The sequence below is a fragment of the Mauremys mutica genome, chromosome 10 (assembly GCF_020497125.1).
Source record: "Mauremys mutica isolate MM-2020 ecotype Southern chromosome 10, ASM2049712v1, whole genome shotgun sequence".
NCBI classification, from domain to species: domain Eukaryota; kingdom Metazoa; phylum Chordata; order Testudines; family Geoemydidae; genus Mauremys; species Mauremys mutica.
The window spans coordinates 13797105-13819496 of NC_059081.1; the positions used below are offsets into that span (position 1 = coordinate 13797105).

The following is a 22392-nucleotide window of genomic DNA, read 5'->3' on the forward strand; positions in this document are numbered from 1 at the left end:
TGTGCAAGCTGGCGCTTAAAGGCTCTGCCAAGCCTGATCTGTGGGCAAAGCAGAGTATGACACTTGGGGAAATCAAAACCTACAGTATTTGTAGGAAGATGGTTAGATTTTAAAGGCGATTTGGGGGGGCGGGTGTGGGGGGGAGCTGCTTTGTTATTTTATTTTATTGGGTGGTGGTGGAAATAGAAGGTAATTGCAAAAAAATCCAAAACCCAATTCGCTCCAGTGTCTCGGTATTTTTGGATATAGCTGTCTTTAAAAAAAAACAAACCACCACCAACCCATCTCTCTAGATCAGATCCAAGCCAACAAGTGGATTTTATTTGTATTTTTTTTCACCCCACCACCCACTGGGGTGGGAATAAAAAGTGTGTGTGGGGGGAGGGAAAGGCAGCGATCTCCGTGGCGGGGGCTGATTATGGAAGAGCAGCCGGACAGTAAAAGTCACCGAGACTGTGCTACAACAACTACCAGCAGCAGCAGCAGCAGCGATGGAGAAAGCGTCCCCGTCTCCCCCAGCCACGCGCCGTCCTCGCCCGCAGCGCCCTGCATCCTGCCTATGCCCCACCACCACCAGCCGCAGCCGCAGCAGCACCGCACCACCAACTTTTTCATTGACAACATCTTGAGGCCGGACTTTGGCTGCAAGAAAGAGACGCTCCTGATCGTCGGCGCAGCAGCAGCAGCAGCAGCAGCAGGAGGAGGAGGTGGTGGAGGCGGCGGCCGGGACAGAGACCGAGATCGCGGTCAGACATCAGGTAGAGAAAACGTCAACCCACTGATAACGAGGCCATCCAACCCGTCCTCTCTCCTTTGCCCGGATTCAAACTGTAACCCCGACAGCTCCTCCTCGGCGCCTCCTGCTGCAGCTGCTGCCTCTAAAGCGAACCCCGCCGCGGCAGCAGCCGTAGCAGCAGCGGTAGCGGCCGCCAAGCCACCCTCCGAAGGGAGTGGAACTAACCCGGCGAAGTATGGGGAACACGCCAACCCCGCCATCCTGCTCATGGGCTCTAATAATGGAGGACCTGTTGTAAAGAGCGATTCTCAACAGCCTCTAGTATGGCCTGCCTGGGTTTACTGCACTAGGTATTCAGACAGACCATCTTCGGGTAAGAACCACTTCGCTGATCACATCTGTTAGCTATTACATAATAATACGCAGTCGCTTTTTTTTCCCCTTTCACCAGCCCCCCTCCCTTCTTTAGCGTCTAGAGATTATTTTTTTTATAATATATCTCAATAATAGAGCTCGATTTTGCTTTCGGAGCCTATTCCTAGCGTGGGGGTGTTTGGGTCACACAGCCAAGCCCTTCGCGCTCGGGTTAAATTATTTGGTGGGAGGCATAGGGAAATCTTTTCCTCTTGCCCCTTCTTCCCCCCTTCCCCTTTATAAAACCCCGAATTCGGATGCAGGAGGAGCGATCTGGGGGTTTTTATTCGGGCTCTGGGCTGGGATTACAGATACAGTAGCTGTGAAGCGAGGCAGTAGATTTTTTATTTTTATTGTGTGCTGATGAGTGGGGGGGGGATGGGAGGGGGAGCTCAGAGACACATGTTGAACGTATTATATATTTGAAAGGGTGTTGGGGGTGAGGTACGGTTCTGAAAGGCAGAGGGGGGGGAAATGCTTTCAGGGAAAATGTTTCTGTTATGGGAAAGCAAAATGGGCCTCTCTGAGAGCAAAAGAAAACCAGGCCTCTAGGTCGCATATTGACAAGCGGGGTTGTGTTCGTTCTAGTTTTTAGCGGCTAAGGAGCTTTCTTTCCCCAAGGATAATATCTGGTATTGTTTGGGGGAATATATTCCCCTCTCCCCTTCCCAAAAATATGGGAAGAAAAGATTCTGAAAAAGAAAAAAACAAGATCAGATTCTCCGGGACCGGGGATATTTCTGCTGCTGCTGATTTTCAGTCGAGTTATTTTCAGTCGAGTCCCTTTAGCGTTCCATTTGCTTATTTGAGTTCTGTTTACATGGAACAAATCACGCGATCCGGGTCACTTTAAAAGGGTCTCCCAGAATTACCTCCCAGTCCAGCTTGTGGCTAGAGGAGAGAAATGTAGCTCCGACCTCCGGGAAAATCCCAGCGAAGGAAGTTCCCCAACGAGGCAGCGTCTCTGTCCGCAAACCCTGGCCCGAACCGGCGGGGGAGGGGGAAAGTAAGCTTAATAATAAAACAGAATAAGAAGCAACCCCCTTTGGCGGGAGCCAGGGCCGGGGAAGGCAGAGGAGGGGCGCAAATGCCCGGCTGGTGGCTCGCCGTAACTCGCGCTGTCTTCTCCGCCTTCCCTTTATTAGCTCCTGCCACGGAAAGTGATCAATTTGCTGCTATCAGCCCGAGTCATCTCGATCCCACTGTTATTGACACGTCCAGCTACTTGAAACTCAGAAAAGCCCGTTTGATTGACTAAACGGATTGATTGAGTGATTGAGCTGTCAGGCTCTTGCCTTCTCGGCCCCGGGCCGGGCAATGATTTTATGAGCGGTTCCCAATGCCGCCACATGCAAAGTATTTTACACTTTCCTTTTGCAAAATCTCCTCTCTGGCACCCAGTCCCAGAAAGCTCTGCTGGGAATGTGCACCGTTCCCTTTGTTGTGTTTGGGTCTGGCCCTGTATTCTCCTGACTGGTATCTGGTGTAGCTCTGGCTAGACCGGGGCTGAGTGTATCTAAACCGTATCGAGGGCTAAGTGTATATATCCTCGCCCCCCACCCCCATTCAGAACTGCTGTTTTATTACAATGGCAAATTTCAGTTTCCAAGGGGAAAGGAGCTGAGATCAGATCGGGGCAATTTTTGCAAAGCAGCCTCCGCAGGGTCTGGCACAACCGGGAGATAATGTGAAGAGATTTATTAAATCCACCCCCCCTTTAGTAAATTTGATAAAGCGGGGATTAATATATATTAAAATCTATTCCCCCTCCATGTTCCCTAAACGTGCCCTCAGATCTCAGAGACAAACCAACCAGCCAGCCCTGGGAGATGAGTTTTAGGCCTACTCTCAGCTAGGAAGCCTGCTGTCTTCCTCCCCTAGATATCTGGGACTGGGGGGGACTGTCTTCCTAAAATTTGGACTCCCCAGCTGTTGACCTGCTTTGGATCAAAACCTTGAGGTTTTCAGAAATTGTTTTAAATTCCTCCCTAAAAAAAAAACCCTTTTACAGGATTTGTTTGGAAGTCAAAATGCAGCAGCCTGCAAACCCAGCCTTATGCTTTCGATCCTCTTGGACTTACACCCTTTAGATGACTACATATCAGCTCTAAGCATTTACCTTGCCTTTGGGGATACTTTTCTGGTGCCGGAGCCTTTTATTTTTACGCCCACACATACTATTGGTGTTTAAAGTTCAGAGGTTTGCATTTATACCTTTAAAGAAAGGCCTGAAAAGCCTGATCTGACTATTAATAAGGGGAGGGTTTCCAATGAGACTATAAACAGGAGAAGTAACTCATTCGGATGATCCAACTGTCATGCCGAGAGAGGCAGAACTGAAATATACAGTCTGCAATCCATTTAAAACGCATTCCACACGGATACAAATGTGCGTTTCCCCGTATTCATTACAATATCTCTACTTCTCCTCTATAGAAATAGAGGGGAAGGGAGAGGAGAGAGATTTTCAGTTCAGTTAACATCTATAAAGCCAATGGGTTTGAAAAATCACTCGGACGAGTGATAGAATAAATACCATTTACTCTGCAATAATATGCACGGTGCCCTGAAAACAGGAGCGATCAGGAATGAGCTTGTTCATTAACGGTGGCGATTCTTTATTGTGATCGTTTTTAGTAGTAGGTTACAGGAACACACCAGGCGGCAGGGGAAGTATTTGCATTTCTCTACAGGGCTTGGCTAAAATTCATGTTCAACCAAACTGAGCAAGGTGGTGGTGGATTTTCCAGGAACGCGGGGACAGTTTAGATTCTAGCGGCACTTTTCTTCCAGCTAGTCCAAAGCACCCTAGTGTGGTGGAGCAACCCCTCCGGCTTCAGTTAGTAGTTTGAATGTATTTATCAGAGGGGTGTGGAGGTGCGCGCTCCGCAAATGAACTACAGTTTGCCGTTCCAACTCCTTGGGTTAAGGGAACCCCCCCCCCTTAGGTGGCGTGTACAGAGACAACGCAGAGTGTGTTTGTGTATCTGCCTTTTGTGTAACGGCGTCTCTTCGTCTTGACTGTATCCTCTTTGCAAATGGGGCGCGCTCTGGTACACCCCGCCTCAGTAGCCACCCCAAAAAGAAGCGCGATGGGACACCCGAGATGGAATTCGTTTCCTTTTGTAACGGATTAGGAGAGGACAGTCACATGGGGGCAAATGGTGTATTTTTCGCAGGAGCAGGCGTTCATACTTGAGCGAAGAAGGAAAGGTGATGTCTTCTGCGCCTCCGTCAGGTCTGCAGAACTGCAGGAGATATCTCGGATTCATTCACACAGTTTTGCACAACATTAAGTTTGCGGTCTAACTATTCGCAGGGGTTTATTTTAGCTCTCGGATTCCGGAATTTTAAATTAAAACGTAGAATCTGCAGACAGGCTGTTTCTTCGCTGTCTGGCCTGTCATGATACTTTTGCTTTAAAAAAATCCTACGCGTGGAATGGAGTTTGTGGGGGGACATCAGTGGGGTTTTCTGTTTTCATCCCCGCGTTTGTTTCAGGCCTTTGAAGCGGTGTGTGTGTGTGAGAACAAATACAAAGATTTGTAATGTCACGATCTACGCCGATACATGTTTTGATTTATCCAGTTTTGCCCAAACAAAACAGATTTTCTTACCTACACCACAGAGACTAGATTTGGAGTAACACAAATAAAGTGGCTCACGAACAGACTCGTGATGATACATTAGATCACCTTCTATTAGTTACTATTTTGGGCGGATTATTTGGTCCGTTTAAATCAGCGCCGAACCTCATTACGCCCTCAATATATATATCTAGGGTCACAACGCGGCGAATTTTGCGTGTAGGGTCCCTCCGTAATGCGAATTAACTGCTAAAACCCTAGTGCCACTGCTGTCTTTAACTTGCCAGGTTCCCCCCCACCCATTTATCCTGTCTTCTGAACATAAAACTGAATTACACTGTGGGTAGGTGTGGGGGGGGAAACACCCTTCCCCCAAAGAACCCCCTCATCGCCCACTCTAAAAAGCAATTTGATGGCCCGCTCCTGGCTGCCTTTTGGGGGGAGGTAGCGGGGGGGGGGGGAGAAACGAATAAGTCGGCCATTTTTATTGCAAACGGATCCCAGTCAGAAGGCTCTGCCTCGAGGACAGGGCAGAGGGGGTCTGGGGGTAAAGGGAATGGGGGGGGGCTGCGCTCAGCGAGGAGGACGCGGTGCCCAGGGGTGAGGAACGGAAGGAATCGCACGTTGTACATCCGAGGATGCATTTCAAACACCTCCCCCCCCTTCTCTCCTTCTCCTCCCCCACCCCCCACGTTTCTGTCCCTCTCTGCCCTTAGGTCCGCGGACCCGGAAACTGAAGAAGAAGAAGAACGAGAAGGAGGACAAGCGGCCCCGAACCGCCTTCACCGCCGAGCAGCTGCAGAGACTCAAGGCGGAGTTCCAGGCCAACCGCTACATCACGGAGCAGAGGCGGCAGACCCTGGCCCAGGAACTCAGCCTGAACGAATCCCAGATCAAGATCTGGTTCCAGAACAAGCGGGCCAAAATCAAGAAAGCCACGGGCATCAAGAACGGCCTGGCGCTTCACCTCATGGCCCAGGGACTGTACAACCATTCCACGACCACGGTGCAGGACAAAGAGGAGAGCGAGTGATCGGCACCCCCCGCCCCCCCGCCCGCTTTGATTATTATTAATTATTATTATTATTATTATTGACAGGAAAGGAAACTCAAATAAAAAAAGGACTTAACGGTGGAAAGTGACATACTGAAGGGGACTTTGGACAGGTGCTATTTAAAATCAAATCTATTGTCTATCCATAGTATAAGGACTCCAGTAAAAAAAACAAACCCCGAACACTTACAAAAATTATCTCTATATAGCCAAACATCATATGACCTTGTATATATTTAATTTCAGGTAAGAAATATGTGTAGCGATCTCCATTTGCTGGACAGTTTCTCTTCCTCTCTGTCTGTCTTTTGTTTGTTTTTTTGTTTGTTTTCTTTTTCTGATGTCGTTGCCTCTTGTTTTTAAGTAAATGTCTGACTCTCGGATTTTTCTTTTATTTTTCGTGTGAATTTCCGTCTCCCCCCCCCCCCGAGAAGAATTGGATCCACTGACTGCGAGCCTGAACCCGCCGCTACAAGCCAAAGATTTTATTATGTTCAGAAATCTGTAGTCTGAAATAAAGTGTAGACTGTGTTCAGGAGACAGGCTGGTTGTTCTTATTTACTGTGTGTGTATATATATGTACATATATATCCACAACTTGATTATTTATGGGTTTTTTAATTGATTAGGACAGCGATGGGGTAAACACCCTTACAGAAAGTGCTGATCAATTTGTAGTTCCAAATTCAATCCTTTAGACACCGGAGCTACTGTCTTAAAAAAACCCTCTTTTTTGAATATCTAAATCATGCCTCAGTCGTCGTCGTCCTCTGCCTTTTCCCCCTTTTCTTTTTTTTTCCCTTTTGCTTTTTTACAGGACATAAACCCCTCCTCATCATAACACATCAGCTACACCTCCGGAAAATGTCATGCAGCCTTCTGGATGTTCAGGGCTCCAGAACGTGTTGAAAAGGAATTTGTTTGACAGCTCCTTGAGATCAGTCTCGTCCCATATTGAATGTCCACAGAGGAGGGTTTTTTTTTCCTCTTTTTTTTCCTTCTTCTTCCAGGGCAGGATACAGAGGCTAGAAGAAGAGAGCTAGAGTGAAAACGATCATTACTTTGCAGTCGGTTGCTTAGCAGCATCTCCTAATGAATGGTACTTTCACTCTCTCCTTAGCCTTTATCTCAGCCATTGCAGTTTTAAAGTAAATTCAGTCACTTAAGGGACTTTAAAAAAAACCAAACAAACAAAAAACGGAAATTATTTCATGGGGGCGGGATGGAGGCCATAAGACGGCCATTGAATTAACAGTATGACCAGATGGGTTAAATTCTGTTCTCAACAGACCATCCTATGAAGAGGAGAAGTCAGTTTTCATTTGGTTGGTTGCTTTGTGGCCACTTTTTACTGTGTGAAGTCAGTGGCAATTGTGTGTCCCGGTGATTGTGCCATGAAATCGCCAAGCACATCAGGAGCTTTTGGGCGGTGCCTTAGCAAGCACGCTGCACTGTTTGCATTTTGTTTTGTCCTGGGTTTGCACATTTTATTTGGTTTCTTCATTGTGATTAAAAAAAAAAAGACTTCTCCGGGCTTTTCCTCCCTTTCATATACTGATTTGTGAGCGTGTGTGTTACACATTGACCCAGTCCTTCCTCTCAGTGCATCAGTTGGACTAAATGCCTCCTCACCTTTCTGGTTCCTTGAGTTATTCCTCCCCCCACCCCCGCTTTTTGTCTTGTCTTCACAATGCAACGGTTTGAATTTGGCAAAACTCTGGGGCAGGCGTGAGTACACAGGAAGGATAGGAAATTATAGAAAATAAATGTAATCATAGGTTACTGAGGATAAGTATAGCGTTCATATTTTAAGTTTTGGTTCAATATGTAACTATAATTATTACTGGCTTTTTCCCGAGTGTATGTGCGTTTACCACACAGGGTTTGGAACCACAGTGTAGCAAAAATGCCTCAGCTCAATGTGTGTGATCCAATTTATAAAACCAACCACGCAACTTTTATTAAGCCCACCGAGTGCATAAAATATACCTGTAGAACCCCAGGTGTTCGCAGAGAACGGCAGAACTCTGAATAGAACCTTCAGACTCATAACGGGTCTATTTATTTAGTTCGAATCTTGCAGCCAGTCTTAAGGGGGAGGCAGCGTGAACTGATGTGGCTTTTTAACACAACAGGCCTGTTGGTATTTCTATCCTCCCCCGCTGACTTATGGGCCGCAAAGTGCCCCCGTTCAAGGGGTTCAGAGGGAGATGTCACCCCAGTGTGAGAAAAAAATAACGCAACCTCCAAAGGAGACGCCTTAAAACACAACCACACTAGCCGCATGCACAAAGAGCTGGACAGAAGTTTCAGAATGGGATAAGTCTGGCAACTTTGAAAGTGATCATGTTTTCGCTCCTGGGCTGTCAGGATCCAGAGAGGGAAGCAGCTCAGCTGCTGCAGTATCTTGAGGCGGATTCAAGGCCATGCATCCCTGACAATAAGGGCCGATTGAAAGGTATGGATGGCGCATATTGTAAAGCGGAAACACGCTTTGCATTGACCATGGCCATTCCGCCCCCTCCCCCTTCTGCCTCCCGTTCTAGGCTTCAGAGGGCACGGCAGGGCTAAAGAACCTTGCATTATTTCGAGGCGAGCATTTGGGTCTGTGCCCCCCATGGCCGGGACTGGACATGATCAGGGGCTGAGCTGCATTTTTGACAACGTGCTAGACAAAGAGTTATCAACCTCGTTGGCTTCCCACTCAAGCTGGGCTCGGCGGGTATCTGTGGCCCTGTAATATATTCCTTCACTCCGCACGAAAGGATCACGTCAGGTTAGGGCATGAAAACTGCCTGGTCAAGCTGCTTGTGCCTCTTGGCGTCCTGGGAACGCGGATCTCTGCGCTAGGCAGGCCGAGCGTGACTTTAAAAAGTCCTAAACTGCTTCGGGATTGAAATCAGTGTTGGATAGCGCCCTCCGAAGCGCTTAATAGCTACATTTTGAAAGTACTGGATCATAAACTTAAATCCTCTTCCGCACGGAAGAAAACGAACTGTCGCCTAAAGTCCAAACAATATCGACTCCAGGCAGAGAACAGAAAGCAAGCCTGGGAGAAGCTCGCTGCCCTGGGTTGCGGTTTGAAACGCGCACCCCCCTCCCCCCCTAAAAAGCAAGCAGCTGACTTTGCAAAACAGAAATGGTCACCCCCACATCTGCCAATATGAGCCAGGATCGCATGTTATTGATCCCCCAGGTCATTCCAGCGATTTCATCGCTTCTATCCTTGCCACGGGATTATTTACCGAAAAGGTAAACCCCACACATCCACCACACCCCTCCTTGGATTTGCTAGGACATAGGCTGGGCTGGGAGGGAGGCTAAGGAACAGCGTGCTGTCCTGCACATATTGGAGAGGACAATAAATACAAAAAATAAAAACCACCAACCCAAAGTCTCCAATCTAAATCCAGCTCCTGAGTTTCTCCTATCCTCTCGCACGCACTCTCCCTGGAGCTGTATATGAGAAAATGTAATTTCTTTTAAAAATCGTCTAATTACTCTCCCTAAAGAGCTGGGATGTACGTCTCACCCAGCAATTCTCCAATAATGCCGGCTGACGGTTGGTTATTTCTTTCTTTACTGACTATTGATGCTGTTATTCCTCCTTAGATACAGTGGCTCCTGCACTGCCCCAGCCCTTTAGATTTCAATACAGATTTAAAAAAAAAATAAGGATACATAATAGACACAGTTTTATTCCCCTTATCATGAATCTTAGTAAAACACATTTATTACACGGTGTCCTCCCAGTAAATCTACTGTGAGGCTTAGTTGCCCGAGGGAAATTTATGATATTAACATTTTATTTCAGAGATTGTTATCACATTGTGGTCTTCTATACTTAGAGGGCCTAAAAGAATAGAGTATTATGAATTTACTTCGTAGCATTAAAGGCAAGGCGTGTTTTGAAAGCCACAACTTTTTATTTACTCCAAGTCTGTGGGGAGAGACTTTTCGTACACAAAGAAAACATAGTTATTATGTAATAGCCTTTTAGTCTCGTCTCATCAACGGAGGGAAAGAAACAGGTAACATTTACAATTGAAAAGTAAAGGTGGGATGTGTCCCCGAGAAGGCACAAGTAGCCAACATTGTATGTACTTTGGGAGTCACGAAAGGAATAAAGAATTTCTTCACCACTAAGTGTCCATCCAAGCTCAGCAAAGCTGGACAAATCATGAATAAGGAAGACAGGAAAACAGAGACCAGATTAAAAGGAAGAAGAAAGAGGATTATTTAAACAAGCAAGGCGTTTTAGTGTAATGATACTTTTTATAATTTCTTCCACGCATGGTACAAACAATGCACATGCATACATTGACAATCTCGCCCCCGATGTAACGTACACACATGCAGATCAATTCCGCCCCTCCTGAAGTGGAGTTTTGCCAGTCATTTCAATGGGAGGAGGATCGGACACATCTTATCTCACCATCAGAATTAAATGTAAGTTAAATACGACATAACTATATATTTATCAATCAATGATCCTTCTTTAGTCAGCACGTCCATTAAATAAATAAAATGCTACACCAGACAGGGATTCAATATCTGCCAATTGGAGCCACTGGTAAAATACTTCATTTCCTAGCCATCACATATGTTGGGGAATAACGTGTGTAGCTATGTATATCTAATACCACCTTACACGCCCACACACATTCACACACATGTGTTTGACTACTTATATGTATACACTGCACAGGTTTCTAGAGATCTGGTGGAAACAGGGTTCCCGAGGCTGAGAGGTTAACAGGTCTCCAAGCAAATAGTTTTCATAGCAGGAGTTCTCTGACTTTATAATCTGACATGAATCAGGTGTGATTGGATGGGCTGCATTACATAACTTCCTCACGTCAGCAGTAAAAGTTTAGAGCCCAACAAAATAGCCCAAACAGCAAGGTAGCCCCCTCTCCTCTGGAGCGCCCATGTGTCTTCAGATTATATTTTTGTTTGTGGGCATTTTGATCTACCCCTTGCTTCAGTGTAATATGCAGCTACTACCCACATGGAAGCTGAATCCTAACACTGGGCACGGCACGATTCTTTCATCCCAACGTTGCACTTTGAAGTTCTGTTGCTCAGGTACAAATGAAAGGCCAAGAAACGCCAAGCAGCTCAAGCTTGCTGTAAAATCTACTTCCCTTCAGAAACCTGGTGTCTCCCCCTCCCCCCAAATAGAAAATTAGGGTCATATCACCACTGCACCCCTTTATCTCCCAGAGGTATTTTTTTAATATCCTGCAGATTAACCTCACACTCCCTTTTGCTGATTAAAGAAATTAGATATTTCAAAACCCAGCAGGAGGAATCAGCTGACTGCCAATAGCTTTCAGGGGCACCACTGGCCCCATGGCACTGAGACCCATAACACTAAATTCCATATGAAAACTCTATTCCCATTTTCCTTTCTCACGAGGCCCCCCTCGCCCCCCAAGCACTAATGGTGCCAATATCATCCGAGGACTGAAAGTTTTACTCCATCTCCTGCCTTTATTTTAGGGGTTAACACATAGAATGAAGCGTACAATAGGGGCTTAGATCAATAACCTGGTATTTTACATATTCAAATGCAGGCTGAAAAGAATGGAGATGGCCCCTTGGTCTTGGCGAACGACACGCGTTCATTTTTTTTAAAGCCAGCTTAATTTGGAGGTGCATATACCGATGACTTCTGTCAGGGAGCTTGTTCCTTTGTGCCTCCTTCCAGGAATCAAAGCAGACATTGTTGTGAAACCTATCTTTCCAGGTCAAAGGTCAGATCTCACAATCCCAATTACAATGATTTCTAATGATGTTTATCTTGAGAGCTGCGAGTGTTTTGATTCCCAAACAATCAAGTCTCTTGCTTGTGGGGAGGGGGGGGGGAAGAAAACTATTTCAGAAACAAAACGTGGAGGTGGTTCTTCTTTGGGTTAAAAACATGCATTCAAGGAAGTATTTGCTGCAAAGAATTTGTTTCAAAAGCCTTATTTTTTTAAGAGCTGTAAAACATGACACAAGCTTGGACTACTGCAGAAGCCTCCGAAGGGTAAAATGCACTATAAGGGTGACAAATATTTTGTACAGAATTCCTAAGAACAACAAACATGTATTCAAGGTCACCCATCCTTTTATACCCTTTGGAAACAGCTGTCCGGTTGCTCTTAACTTCTAGGATGCATTAGAAATTTCCTTAGGAGAAGAAACATGTAGCAATAATTCCTAGGAAGTTAAAATCTTTGTCAGCTCTGCGCTTCCCGGAAGCCCGAGGCCAGGCTAAAACAAAGACTGTTCTCTTTTTTAACCGAGAATATTAGCAGAGCATGATTTTTTCTTTTCCCAATAAGTAATAGTTCAGATATAGAACAAACAACTTTTATCCAAAAAAGCTATTAAATATATTAATATAGTTCTGTTCTGGTGTGTGTATGTGGGTGGAGGGGGATTTGCTTTAAAACAGGTGTTTTTGTTTGTTTTGTAACACACCTACCTATGAAGTATTGCATAATACAGCTGATGATTTTCAGTAATGAGTACGTTTGATTTTTTATTACAGTATTTAATCGTTGTGATATTTCGAGTGAATATACCTGTTATGTCCTATATTCTATAAAGCTGATATGAACGTGTGTAGCTGCACAATAATTATTATTTATTTACTTGCAAAAAGAGAATTTATTTCGTATTATTCTGTCCAATTTATGTTCTTAACTTGCTGCACTAACGTAACAGGATGGATTTTAAAGAAAATCCCAGGTTGTCTAATATTTCCTCAAAAATCAGGAAGTTTGGGAATGCTTTTGTTTTTAACAATATTGTTGCAAAACAAACCACCCAGCCAAACAAAAAAAAGCAACAGTGTGCTCAGTTCATAACTGGCTACGAAATAATATTCAGGCCGATCTAAAGTACAACGATGATTTCCATTTAAATCTGAAAGCATCGTGAAACGTGGCAAAAGATTAAAGGTCTGAAATTCAGGGGAAAGGATTCTAAATTCCGGGTTAAAAAAATCTTTAACTTCCACTCTGTTAGGAAGAGAGTTAGATAAACAACATATAAACAACACGCCCCCTGGTCTGACTACTGACAGAAGAGCAGAAGGTGCATTTTTGTATTCTAAAAGCTTCTTTTGAACAGGTTTAAAAGAGTGCATGTAAAGTAGCTAATGAAGCTCTTTCTTCCGGTTGAATAAGTCGGTGAATCAGACTTTGGTGGAAGTAGAAGTCATTTTCTCTGAGATCTGATCTTTACTGGACCAGGTGAGCAACCCCTTCACTGACAAAAGAAAAAAAGAGAGATTTTGTTTCTTTGTCACTTTATTATTTGCATAAAAAACTTTGTTAATTGTAGCAGAACCGAGCTAGAATGAAAATGGCTTAGTGACTATGCCAATTATTATTTTTTAAAAGGTGTCTTTGAAACTCAAACCCGTTCTGAAAATATCTATCCCGATCTTCTTTTAAAACCAAAGGGAAAATAAAAAATAAAAAAGTGAATGTAGCCAACAAGAAATTGGCATAATTGCTAATAAGAGAATTTTCTCTTTAAATGCCACTCACTGCATTGTTTTGCGTGGATATTTTTGACAGAGAATCTGAGTTGTAGAAACCGATTTTCACTTTTTATAATTTGTTTGAATGATGAAGGTGAGTGACTTAAAAAGTTTATTGAGATGTTCAGATTATTCAAGTGCTTTATTATATCTTAGATTCGAAAACATAGTTTAGAATATACGTGTGCCTACCTCTAACATATACATTTTATAGTCCTACATAAGGATTAGACAAACATAATTTATTCTGTTTTCTTACGATCTTTGCTTAGTTGGATTTCAAATTGCGACATTATCAATACTTCTTACGCCTCTGTCTTTATCTAGGAGCTAATTGATTTGATCTACTTACTTTATAGCTACCTTTTAGAAGGAATACAGTTATACTGGAAGACATAGGGGAGAGTAATCCACGGGAGATGTGGAATCATTGTAAAATCAGAAGGCGTGAGTGTGTGCTAAAACGATCACACTCCGATGTTTTCTGAGACATAGGCATTTTATGCAGCAATACAAACTCTTGACTTTATAGCATAGATTCGTAGGGCCTATTCCACTCCAGTCTGTATAGCAGTCTTTAAACCATACCCACAAAGAGATAATTACACGTGGTCACGGAATTTTAAGGCTACTTTTACTAGTGAACACATGGACTGGTTTCATTACAGGGTAAACTTTTAAAGAGTCTGCCACAAAGTGTTGATTCTTAAATACAACCACGTATCAGGACTTTATACAATGCAACCAGGTATCAAAAGCCAAGATACTCATTTTAAAATGAGGGAGGGGGGGGGATATCTCACAGTTTGAATGTTATTTTTCCTCCCCTAAGCCATTACGGTGATTTGAATTATTTTGAGATACAGATGGGGGAAAAGATCAGCGTCACAAAGACAGACATGCATCTGATATGCGGTGTTTTATGGCTGTATAACTACTTTGAGTTACCTCAGCTACACTTGTAAATCACATAACCACAAACCTCTGAAAATCACTTGAGGAAATTGGCGCTAGGTACGTAGCACCGAGTAAGGAAAAACCGACCCAAACACCCCAGCGCCTTTCACACAGATAGGGAACGGAGCAAATGCCAGCCTGACCCGATTTCCAAGTGAGAGCAAACTTTCCAAGGGCCGGAGTCTGTTCGTAAGAGTCTCGCAGGGGGAGAACATGGGGGCGAACTACCACGAGGCTCAAGGTAGTGAATAAAACAGAAACCATTACACGGCTCTGTCCCGCTCGGAAACGAGGCCCGCACGTTTAGCATACACAGGTGAACAGGGACCGAAACAGCCCCATGGGCAGGGCACTAATCTTTTTTGAAGAAGCTTCGGGGGAGGCGGGGAAGGGGAGCGGAGTATTTGCCTATTCTTAAGGCGCACTTTAAAATCACGTAGGCTGCTGCGCCACATCTGTTTCACTCAGATGTCATCTGGTTAAGATTCAGTACAAGAAGATAGATAGATAAATAGATAGATGCCGATTTGAATACAATTTAAAAAAAAACTTCTGGGAGCCGGGTAAGTTTGATCTGTCAGCCTACGTAGTTTTGGTCTTATTGGTAAATTTGCGCCGGGGGGGGGGTGGCTACCCAACTGTTATTTGTAGTTTGACTGCGTCAGGAATAGATTCTTGCCCCGTACAGAACATGTTGCATCCATCCTCATGAGTGTCCTAAACTTCAGTGGGTTAGTTGGTTTATTGGTCTTGTTGCTTCATAAACAACCACCACTCTAGAATGTCAGGTCTGGAGTGTGTGGTGCATGTCACAGCTGGAGACTTTCCATTGCTTTGTTTCTTACTTTAGGGTTTTATAACCACGTGAGTTTGCAGCTTTAAAACGTTGCCAAGAGCACTTTAACGTTGCATGTGTTTACAAACACCAGGGAGACCCGCAGGTATTTTTCGTTGTTGATTTGTATGTGATTTTTGCTTTCAGATTAGGTAAAAAAATAAATTCCCAGCACTTAATTGAAGTTTAAAAACCCAAACATCAAAGCTGTTCGACTAAAATTACAGCTCGTGCAGTCACCATCGCGAATAAGGCTCAGAACTTTCTGGCAGTACTAGCGCTGTGGGTTTCAGATTGTGCATCCAACAGATTGTCATCAATAAAATGTCACTGGGCAGGAAGAAACATGGGGGGATTCCCTTGTATTGACTAGAAACATGACTCGGAAATCCTAGTGGATGTAAATACATCACACATCAAGGTGTCATCTTTTCACTAGAGGGACCTTTTCAGGCAGAATGATCATGTCTGTGACAATGTATATATTTTTGAAAAATACCCCAAGAAAGTTGCATCTCTTCACTGTTTCCATAAACACCACATTTCCAGTGCAAGCACCAAGTTCTGCCAAAGGGTTACACTTAAAAAATATATTTGAATCATAAAAGCCAACAATAAGGCCCACGGTGGCTGCTTTATTTCTAATGAGTAATTATGCTCAAATATGGAAATAGTGGATGGTATGTGGAAAATAACTGATGTTAAGGTCAGGTAGGATCAGCCATCTCTTCTGGAAAGAACAAAGCACCCTTTAACTGCCCTCCAATAAATAAATCATAATTGTTTGACAGTTGCTCATTACAATAAAGTTGACAAAATCTTCCAAAAATCAGTGATGCCCTCTCTTGGCTCTGGTAAAAGCCTTGTTACATGTGAGTAATGTTACCACACACTGTATTCACAAAAGGCTCTTTACTGGAAGCTTAGAAGCGCTGAAGCTTTGGAAGGAGAAAACTGTACAATCTAAAGAGGATTCCAATTCTGGACAGGGCCAAAGATAACATGAGGTTTCTGCATTTAAAAAAAAAAATCGAATCATGCTTAGTTAGCGGGATGGGGTATTTTCTCACAGCTGCAACTTTTATCGAACCATACCACTGTGACTCCAATGTATGTTTTGCCTGAGTAAGGACTGCCAGGTGGGGCCCTTCAGTACAGTACAGGGTTTAAATGTTTAAAAATGCTTCAGTAGAAACATTACATGTTGTTCATGTTGGATTGTACCACAACTAAGTACCCAAAATTAACATTCTGCTTCTTATATTTAGTAGTTTTTCAATCGCACCCAGGGGCCCTAACGGAAATCAAAGGTCTCACTGTGCTAGGAGAAGTACAGAACCATAGGACAATCCCTGCACAAAGACCTTACATTCTAAGTAGATAACAGACAAACGTTTGGAGGGGACACAGAGGCACAAAGGGGTGAAGACCCAGATGTTTAAAAGTATTTAGGCACCTAACTCAGAATGGGAGCGAGGCACCTAAATAAAATCTGGGCCAAAGTTACTTGCTCAGGTTACATAGGGGATCGGCCAACAGGAGGTCAGATGTAGAGCCAGAAACAGATTTGAGGTCTCCTGACTCCCAGCACAGCATCTTACCCAGACTATACTGCCTCCCAAAACCTGACTTTAACACCCATTGAAAATCTGACTTCAACACACATGTGCAGGAGGTCACACTAGATGACCACAATGAGCCCTTCTGACCATAAAGTCTATGAGCGTTAAGACAAACTATGGGTTCACACTGTGTTACTGACCCAAACAACTTCACTGATGTTATGTATCATGGGGCAAATTCTACAGAACTTACTCAGGCAACACTCCCATTAGCTATTATGAAGGCCGGATCCTACATAAGAACATGAGAATATCCATACTAAGGTCAGACCAAAGGCCCAACTATCCCAGAATCCTGTCTTCTGACAGTGGCCAATACCAGGTGCCCCAGAGGGAATGAATTAATTGGGACAGTTCCATTGAAGTCAGTGGAGCACTGCCAATGAATACCAGCTCAGAATATGACTCTGAAATTTTTGCCTGAGTAAGGATTATAGTTCTGGGCCAGCTAGGTACTGTGAGAACTAGGCTTTTCTACACCAGGAAATTCCTGATGCACTTTGCATCAGTGCTACCAGTGGTGTATGTCCTAGTGCAGACCAGATGCAGATATTTTTATGACTGTGTCATCTATGTCCAGTCCCTAGAGCTTGACTTGTGGCAGCTGCATTATTGCTGAAAAATGGGTGAGAAGTTTCCTCGTGCAAAACCAAACCTTAGGCACAAGCAGTGAACTACAGGCAGAGTAGTAACCCAGAGATCTAATATATTTCTTTGCTTAGGTGGATTTGGTAGTCATATCTTTAAGGAGGTTTTCTGGCTTTATTTAATTTGTTGTTTTTCTTTAATCATATCTGAGAGAGTGAGAGAGAGAGAGCGCACACAGATCTCTGGTGGAAGTGTGTGGGAATGGGAACAAATACGAGTGCATTTATATAGGGTTTAATGTACTGGTAAATTTACCTCAGAGGTATCTGTTATATGATATAATAGGTAAACACATTTTAGATATTGACATGTACCCCATATACAAAATTAGCTCTTTCAGAGTTATTAGAACATCAGTGATGTGGATCTTTTATATTTCACTTTTTAAAATGTGCACCATTTACTTGATAGACTACACAAGCTCCATCAAAGACACTGGCATCTATTGTATTGTTTCAGTCCACGGAACAAAGCTAATGGTGGGAGTTTTGCCACTGAGCTCGGTGGCAGCAGGATAGGGCTCACAGAGATGAATGATAAAAACATAGCCTCATTCTGATTTCATTGACACTGGCATGAATAAGAGCAGCTCTACTGAAGTCAGTGAAGTGACACTGCTGTAGAGCATGTGTCCGCGAGGTCAGAATTAGGTCCAAAAGGCATTATGTGTACAAATTTGCCAGCGTCCACGTGAAGTTTTATTTAAAAGCATATATCAAAATTGCCTAAACCACAATAATAGATTAATGGCCTACACAGTGCTGTAGGTATGAAAAAAGAGAACAGGCAGTCACAAATCACAAAATTCTATTACACTGCACCGTTTTGATTGTACACGCAAAAGTGCCGTTTAAGTTGCTAATGCCTATCGTTTTGTTTTTATGTATCTCATCTATGTCTTTTTCTGAACATTTGGCCAGATCCTGAACTGGTGTAAATCGTTATAGCTCAATAGAGACTTCAATAGAATTATGCTACTTTTACAACAGTTTAGGATTTGGATCCTTATGTTAATGACCACAGCACAAGCCCTAAAATTCCAAATTTAATGAATACAGTGAGCTGGATTTGTCCCTGTAAGTAATAAAACAGATAAAAGCCAAATGATTGGAGCTGTACTAATTTTCAGACACCTACAGGGTCTCCTAGTGCATTAACATCTTACAGTCAACCCCAAGTGAAAATTACTGATCTAGCATTCCTTGCACACTCCAAAATCCCAGTGAAGTCAATGAAGCGAGTCAGTGGCCCAGATCTTCAACTGGTAATAAACAGATGCAACTCCATTGATTTCACTGACATGAAAGAGAGTAAAGACAGACAACAAAATTCCCTTTTGACTTCCATGGAGCTCTGCTGATGTATACCAAACGAGGATCTAGCCCAGGGCTTTCAGCCGGAGTTCCGAGTATGCCAAAAATGCAGGATCAGGCCTACTTTTGTGTTTTATCAATGCTCATGTCTTTGCAGTGGATTTTTGTACATAGATATGCATTACTTAGGTGTAGGGTATCATTACCACAATCTTGTAAGTGTTAGTTGGGAGATTTATTTAAAATTACAAAACTTCCAGGCAAATTCTGACCATTTCTAATAAATTATGAAAAAATGAATTACAAAGAAGCATACACGTGACTGAACATGAAATACCATGCTTCTTTACATATTAAAGATCAAATCCTGTTTTTTTCCTCAGTGAATGCAGATTTACACCGACGTAACTTGGATCAGAATCTGTCCTTTAGATTTTATTACACTGGCAAAACTGTCATTGAAATCAATGGGAATTTTGCATGAGTAAGGACTGAGTAAAGCTGAAGTCAAGACATCAGAATTTGGCCCTAAACAATACCCAAAATGTTAGATATTTTATTAAGATATACCAAGATAAACTTAAAATGTACTCAGGATGGGAGCTAGAGGGTTTAAAGTAAACATTACTATTCTCATGTACCGAATCAAAGAAGATAGGTTTGGAAAGGACTTCTTAAATCGCCTCGTCCAACCTTTTGCATCAAGCCAGTTAAAAAGTTACACTAATCCTGCCATAAATTTGTCTAACCTTATCTTAAACATCTCCAATGCTGGTGCCATAATTATCTCACTAGGCAGTCTATTCCATTGCCTGATCATCTGTGCTGGTGCATTTTCATTTTTTTCCCTAGGAAATCGCTCTTGTTTAGACTAAGACCCAAATAAATGTTCACCTGCCAAAGGAGTATACTGAGCAGTAAAAACAAACAAAACAAAACACACAAAAACACCCCAAAGTGACTGTTCTTGAACGGCAGTGACCATTTGAACCAGTAAATCTTCAGTGGTTAAATAATAGAATTAGCTGTGCATTAATTTACGTTCGTGCTATACATGCAATGAATGTCAAGTAGCTTTTAGAATGACTCTTGGATAAACCAATGCAAATATTTTAATGTGTCTCTTTAGAACTAGATTTTGGGTTTGGGGGAATATATATTTACCCCATTGTAAGAAAATTTAAAACCAGTGAACTAATCATGAGTTCACATGATTTACTGCTCACAACAGATTTACTGGAATTCTGTGAACACTCTGAATGAAGACCATAGTAAGCTTCTAGTCCAGTCAGCCCTTTCTGCCATCAATGGTCTGATTCGCATGAGTGCAGGCTTGTACTCGATGTGTCATTTTTATGTTCAGTTCATTTTTTACATATAGAAATAAAGGGCACTCGGCACACTGCAGGATCAGGTCCCTAATTACATCATTATCTTTCTTTGCCATATTTCACAATGGCATCCTCAGCAATGAATACATATTAATCACGTTTATATTTTAAGATGAGTAAATTCATAGTATTATTGAAAAACATTGTAGGGCAAAAGTTTAAAACCTTGGGGCCCAATCCTGCTCCCATTGAAATCAATAGGAATCTGGCCTTTGGCTTCAGTAGAAACAGGAACAAGGTCTTGTACTCTCTCTTTAGAAACATTAAACTTAAGGCAGACTTTTGTGTGTTCAACAGTTCTCTATTGTTTCTTGCTTGTAATGATAGTTTCTCATGTGAAGTTTTATATATTCTTTCACAATAAATACCTGAAACAGTTAATCCAATCTTACATTGTTTAGGAATATTTTACTTTCAAATGACCATCATTTCTTCTCTGCTCTGTTTGCTCTTCTCAATGTCTGTTTTATATTCTGGAAATGGAAGAACCATTCCTTTAATGCACATTTCTTTCTGATGATAATCTCTCTTTCTAGCAAATTTCATGACTCCAAAAGCTAGTCTATATTTTTGATCAGTAATTATTGAACCACAATGGAAAAGTATGTACGTGCTCTGAGAAGAATGGAAAAAACCCACGTTGTTATATTTATATTATCTACTAGACATATATATTTTCCAAGGTGGTTCTAAATGACTGGTGATATAGTACCAGGATTTATGTTGCTCTATCCTCTTTTGATAACAGCTATGGCATATATGTTAGAAACACTGTATGTTCACAGATAATATTCTGTCTAGCTTCATTGTGTATGTACCACAGGACAGATCTAAGGTAATGGTCAAATTCCAGACAGTGCAAATCTAGAGGGGTGTGTGTGTGTGTGCGCAAAGGTGGTTTAAAATTGTGTGTAGAGCAGGTTGCCTGGCATAAATTAGGGCAGACTGAAGGCTATTCTAATTTAAAGTGGCTCCATTCATGTCCCCTTTTCCCTGCTATGCTGGCAGCAGGGAGATGGGATGGATGTATGAGCTGCTAAGATGACTGTACACTACAGGAGGATTGCCATTACACTGATGCAATCCTGTGGGGCCAGATAAGCCAGCTTTAAGGCCAGATTCCACTGGTGGTGCAGTGCAAAGTGGCTGCATGACATTGAAGAATCTGGCCCACCATGTATGTTTCTATTTACTACACTATGGCCCCTATCATGCAAGGTGCTGAGTGCGATGAAGAGGTATACCGTATGTGTATGTATTATGAGTATGTGCTGTATGCCAGTATGAAGAAGAGCCTGACATCAGTCAGTGGGGGTTACACACAAAGTTCTTTGAGCTGTCCAGCTGAAAAGATCTCCACAGAGCCAACTCTTAAAGTCCTTACCAAGGCAAAATGCCATTGACTTTCATGAGAATTTGCAGTGTGACTTCAGTGAGTCAACAGGGACGTCTACCTGAGTAATGGCCGATGGATTTGGCCAGTACTCTTTTACCAACATGAGTGAAATTCACATGCCATGTCAAGAGCCATATTGTACCACTGAGGGTTAGACACAACTCTCCACTAACTTCAATAGGGTGTCTGCTTAAAAACTGATGGCCTGAGATGACACAAAGCAATTTCAAGTCAGTATAAAGAATCTACCCAAGAATTTACCCCTCCCCCAAATCAACTTGGATAACACAACAGAATTGAATAGTAGAAGTGTTTAATCTTCCTCTCATTCATAGCAGTGGAAGATTTGCCATTGAATTCAATGGGAGCACAACTGGGCCCAAAAGTAGCATTTTCAATTATATTCGCATTTATCAAAGGTCAGTTAAATGATACGGTCACTTAAAAACTGTTCTAAGGAAATGGGAGTAATAATCAGTTATGTTGAGTAGTGGCCTAAGAGTGTCAATTAGGATCTACTTAGGTACATTCACTTTTTAAATAGCCAGTTGGCACCAGTAGCTTGTTGTAGAGTTGCTACAGTCTAGGTGTTAAAACAAGGCATTTGTTTTTGAAATGACCTATAAAGCCTGTCAGCATTTGCAATCCAGCTTGAGAACAGTTGTGCAAAGCAGACTGTTTGATGTCCAGGCGGATAGTCTGCCACCTTGGGAGGGATCCAAGTTTTCCAGGGAGTTCAAATTATCACTGTATAGTATATAAATACTAGCATTTGGCAACAATGAAATATTGATAGGGACACTGCACTATAAATAATCTACTTCTTCCTCTCCTGGCATGAGATGCTGAAATAATATAGTGCATTATGAGTGAAAGGTGTCGATGGCTGGGTTCGAAAC

General features: G+C 42.7%; 1 protein-coding gene across 1 annotated transcript; it reads left to right on the top strand.

Moving 5' to 3' along the window:
• Nucleotides 1-242: 242 nt before the first annotated feature.
• EN1 (engrailed homeobox 1) lies at nt 243-5781 on the top strand. The gene is made up of 2 exons (XM_044978330.1): nt 243-1109; nt 5454-5781. The coding sequence occupies exons 1-2, from the start codon at nt 419-421 to the stop codon at nt 5768-5770; spliced, it is 1008 nt and encodes a 335-aa protein (XP_044834265.1). The 5' UTR covers nt 243-418; the 3' UTR covers nt 5771-5781.
• Nucleotides 5782-22392: the final 16611 nt, after the last annotated feature.

Coding starts and splice junctions, on each gene's coding strand:
- EN1 (XM_044978330.1), top strand. CDS start 419: ATGGAAGAGCAGCCGGACAGTAAAAGTCACCGAGACTGTGCTACAACA. Junction 1,110..5,453: donor TTCAGACAGACCATCTTCGG/GTAAGAACCACT, acceptor CTCTGCCCTTAG/GTCCGCGGACCCGGAAACTG.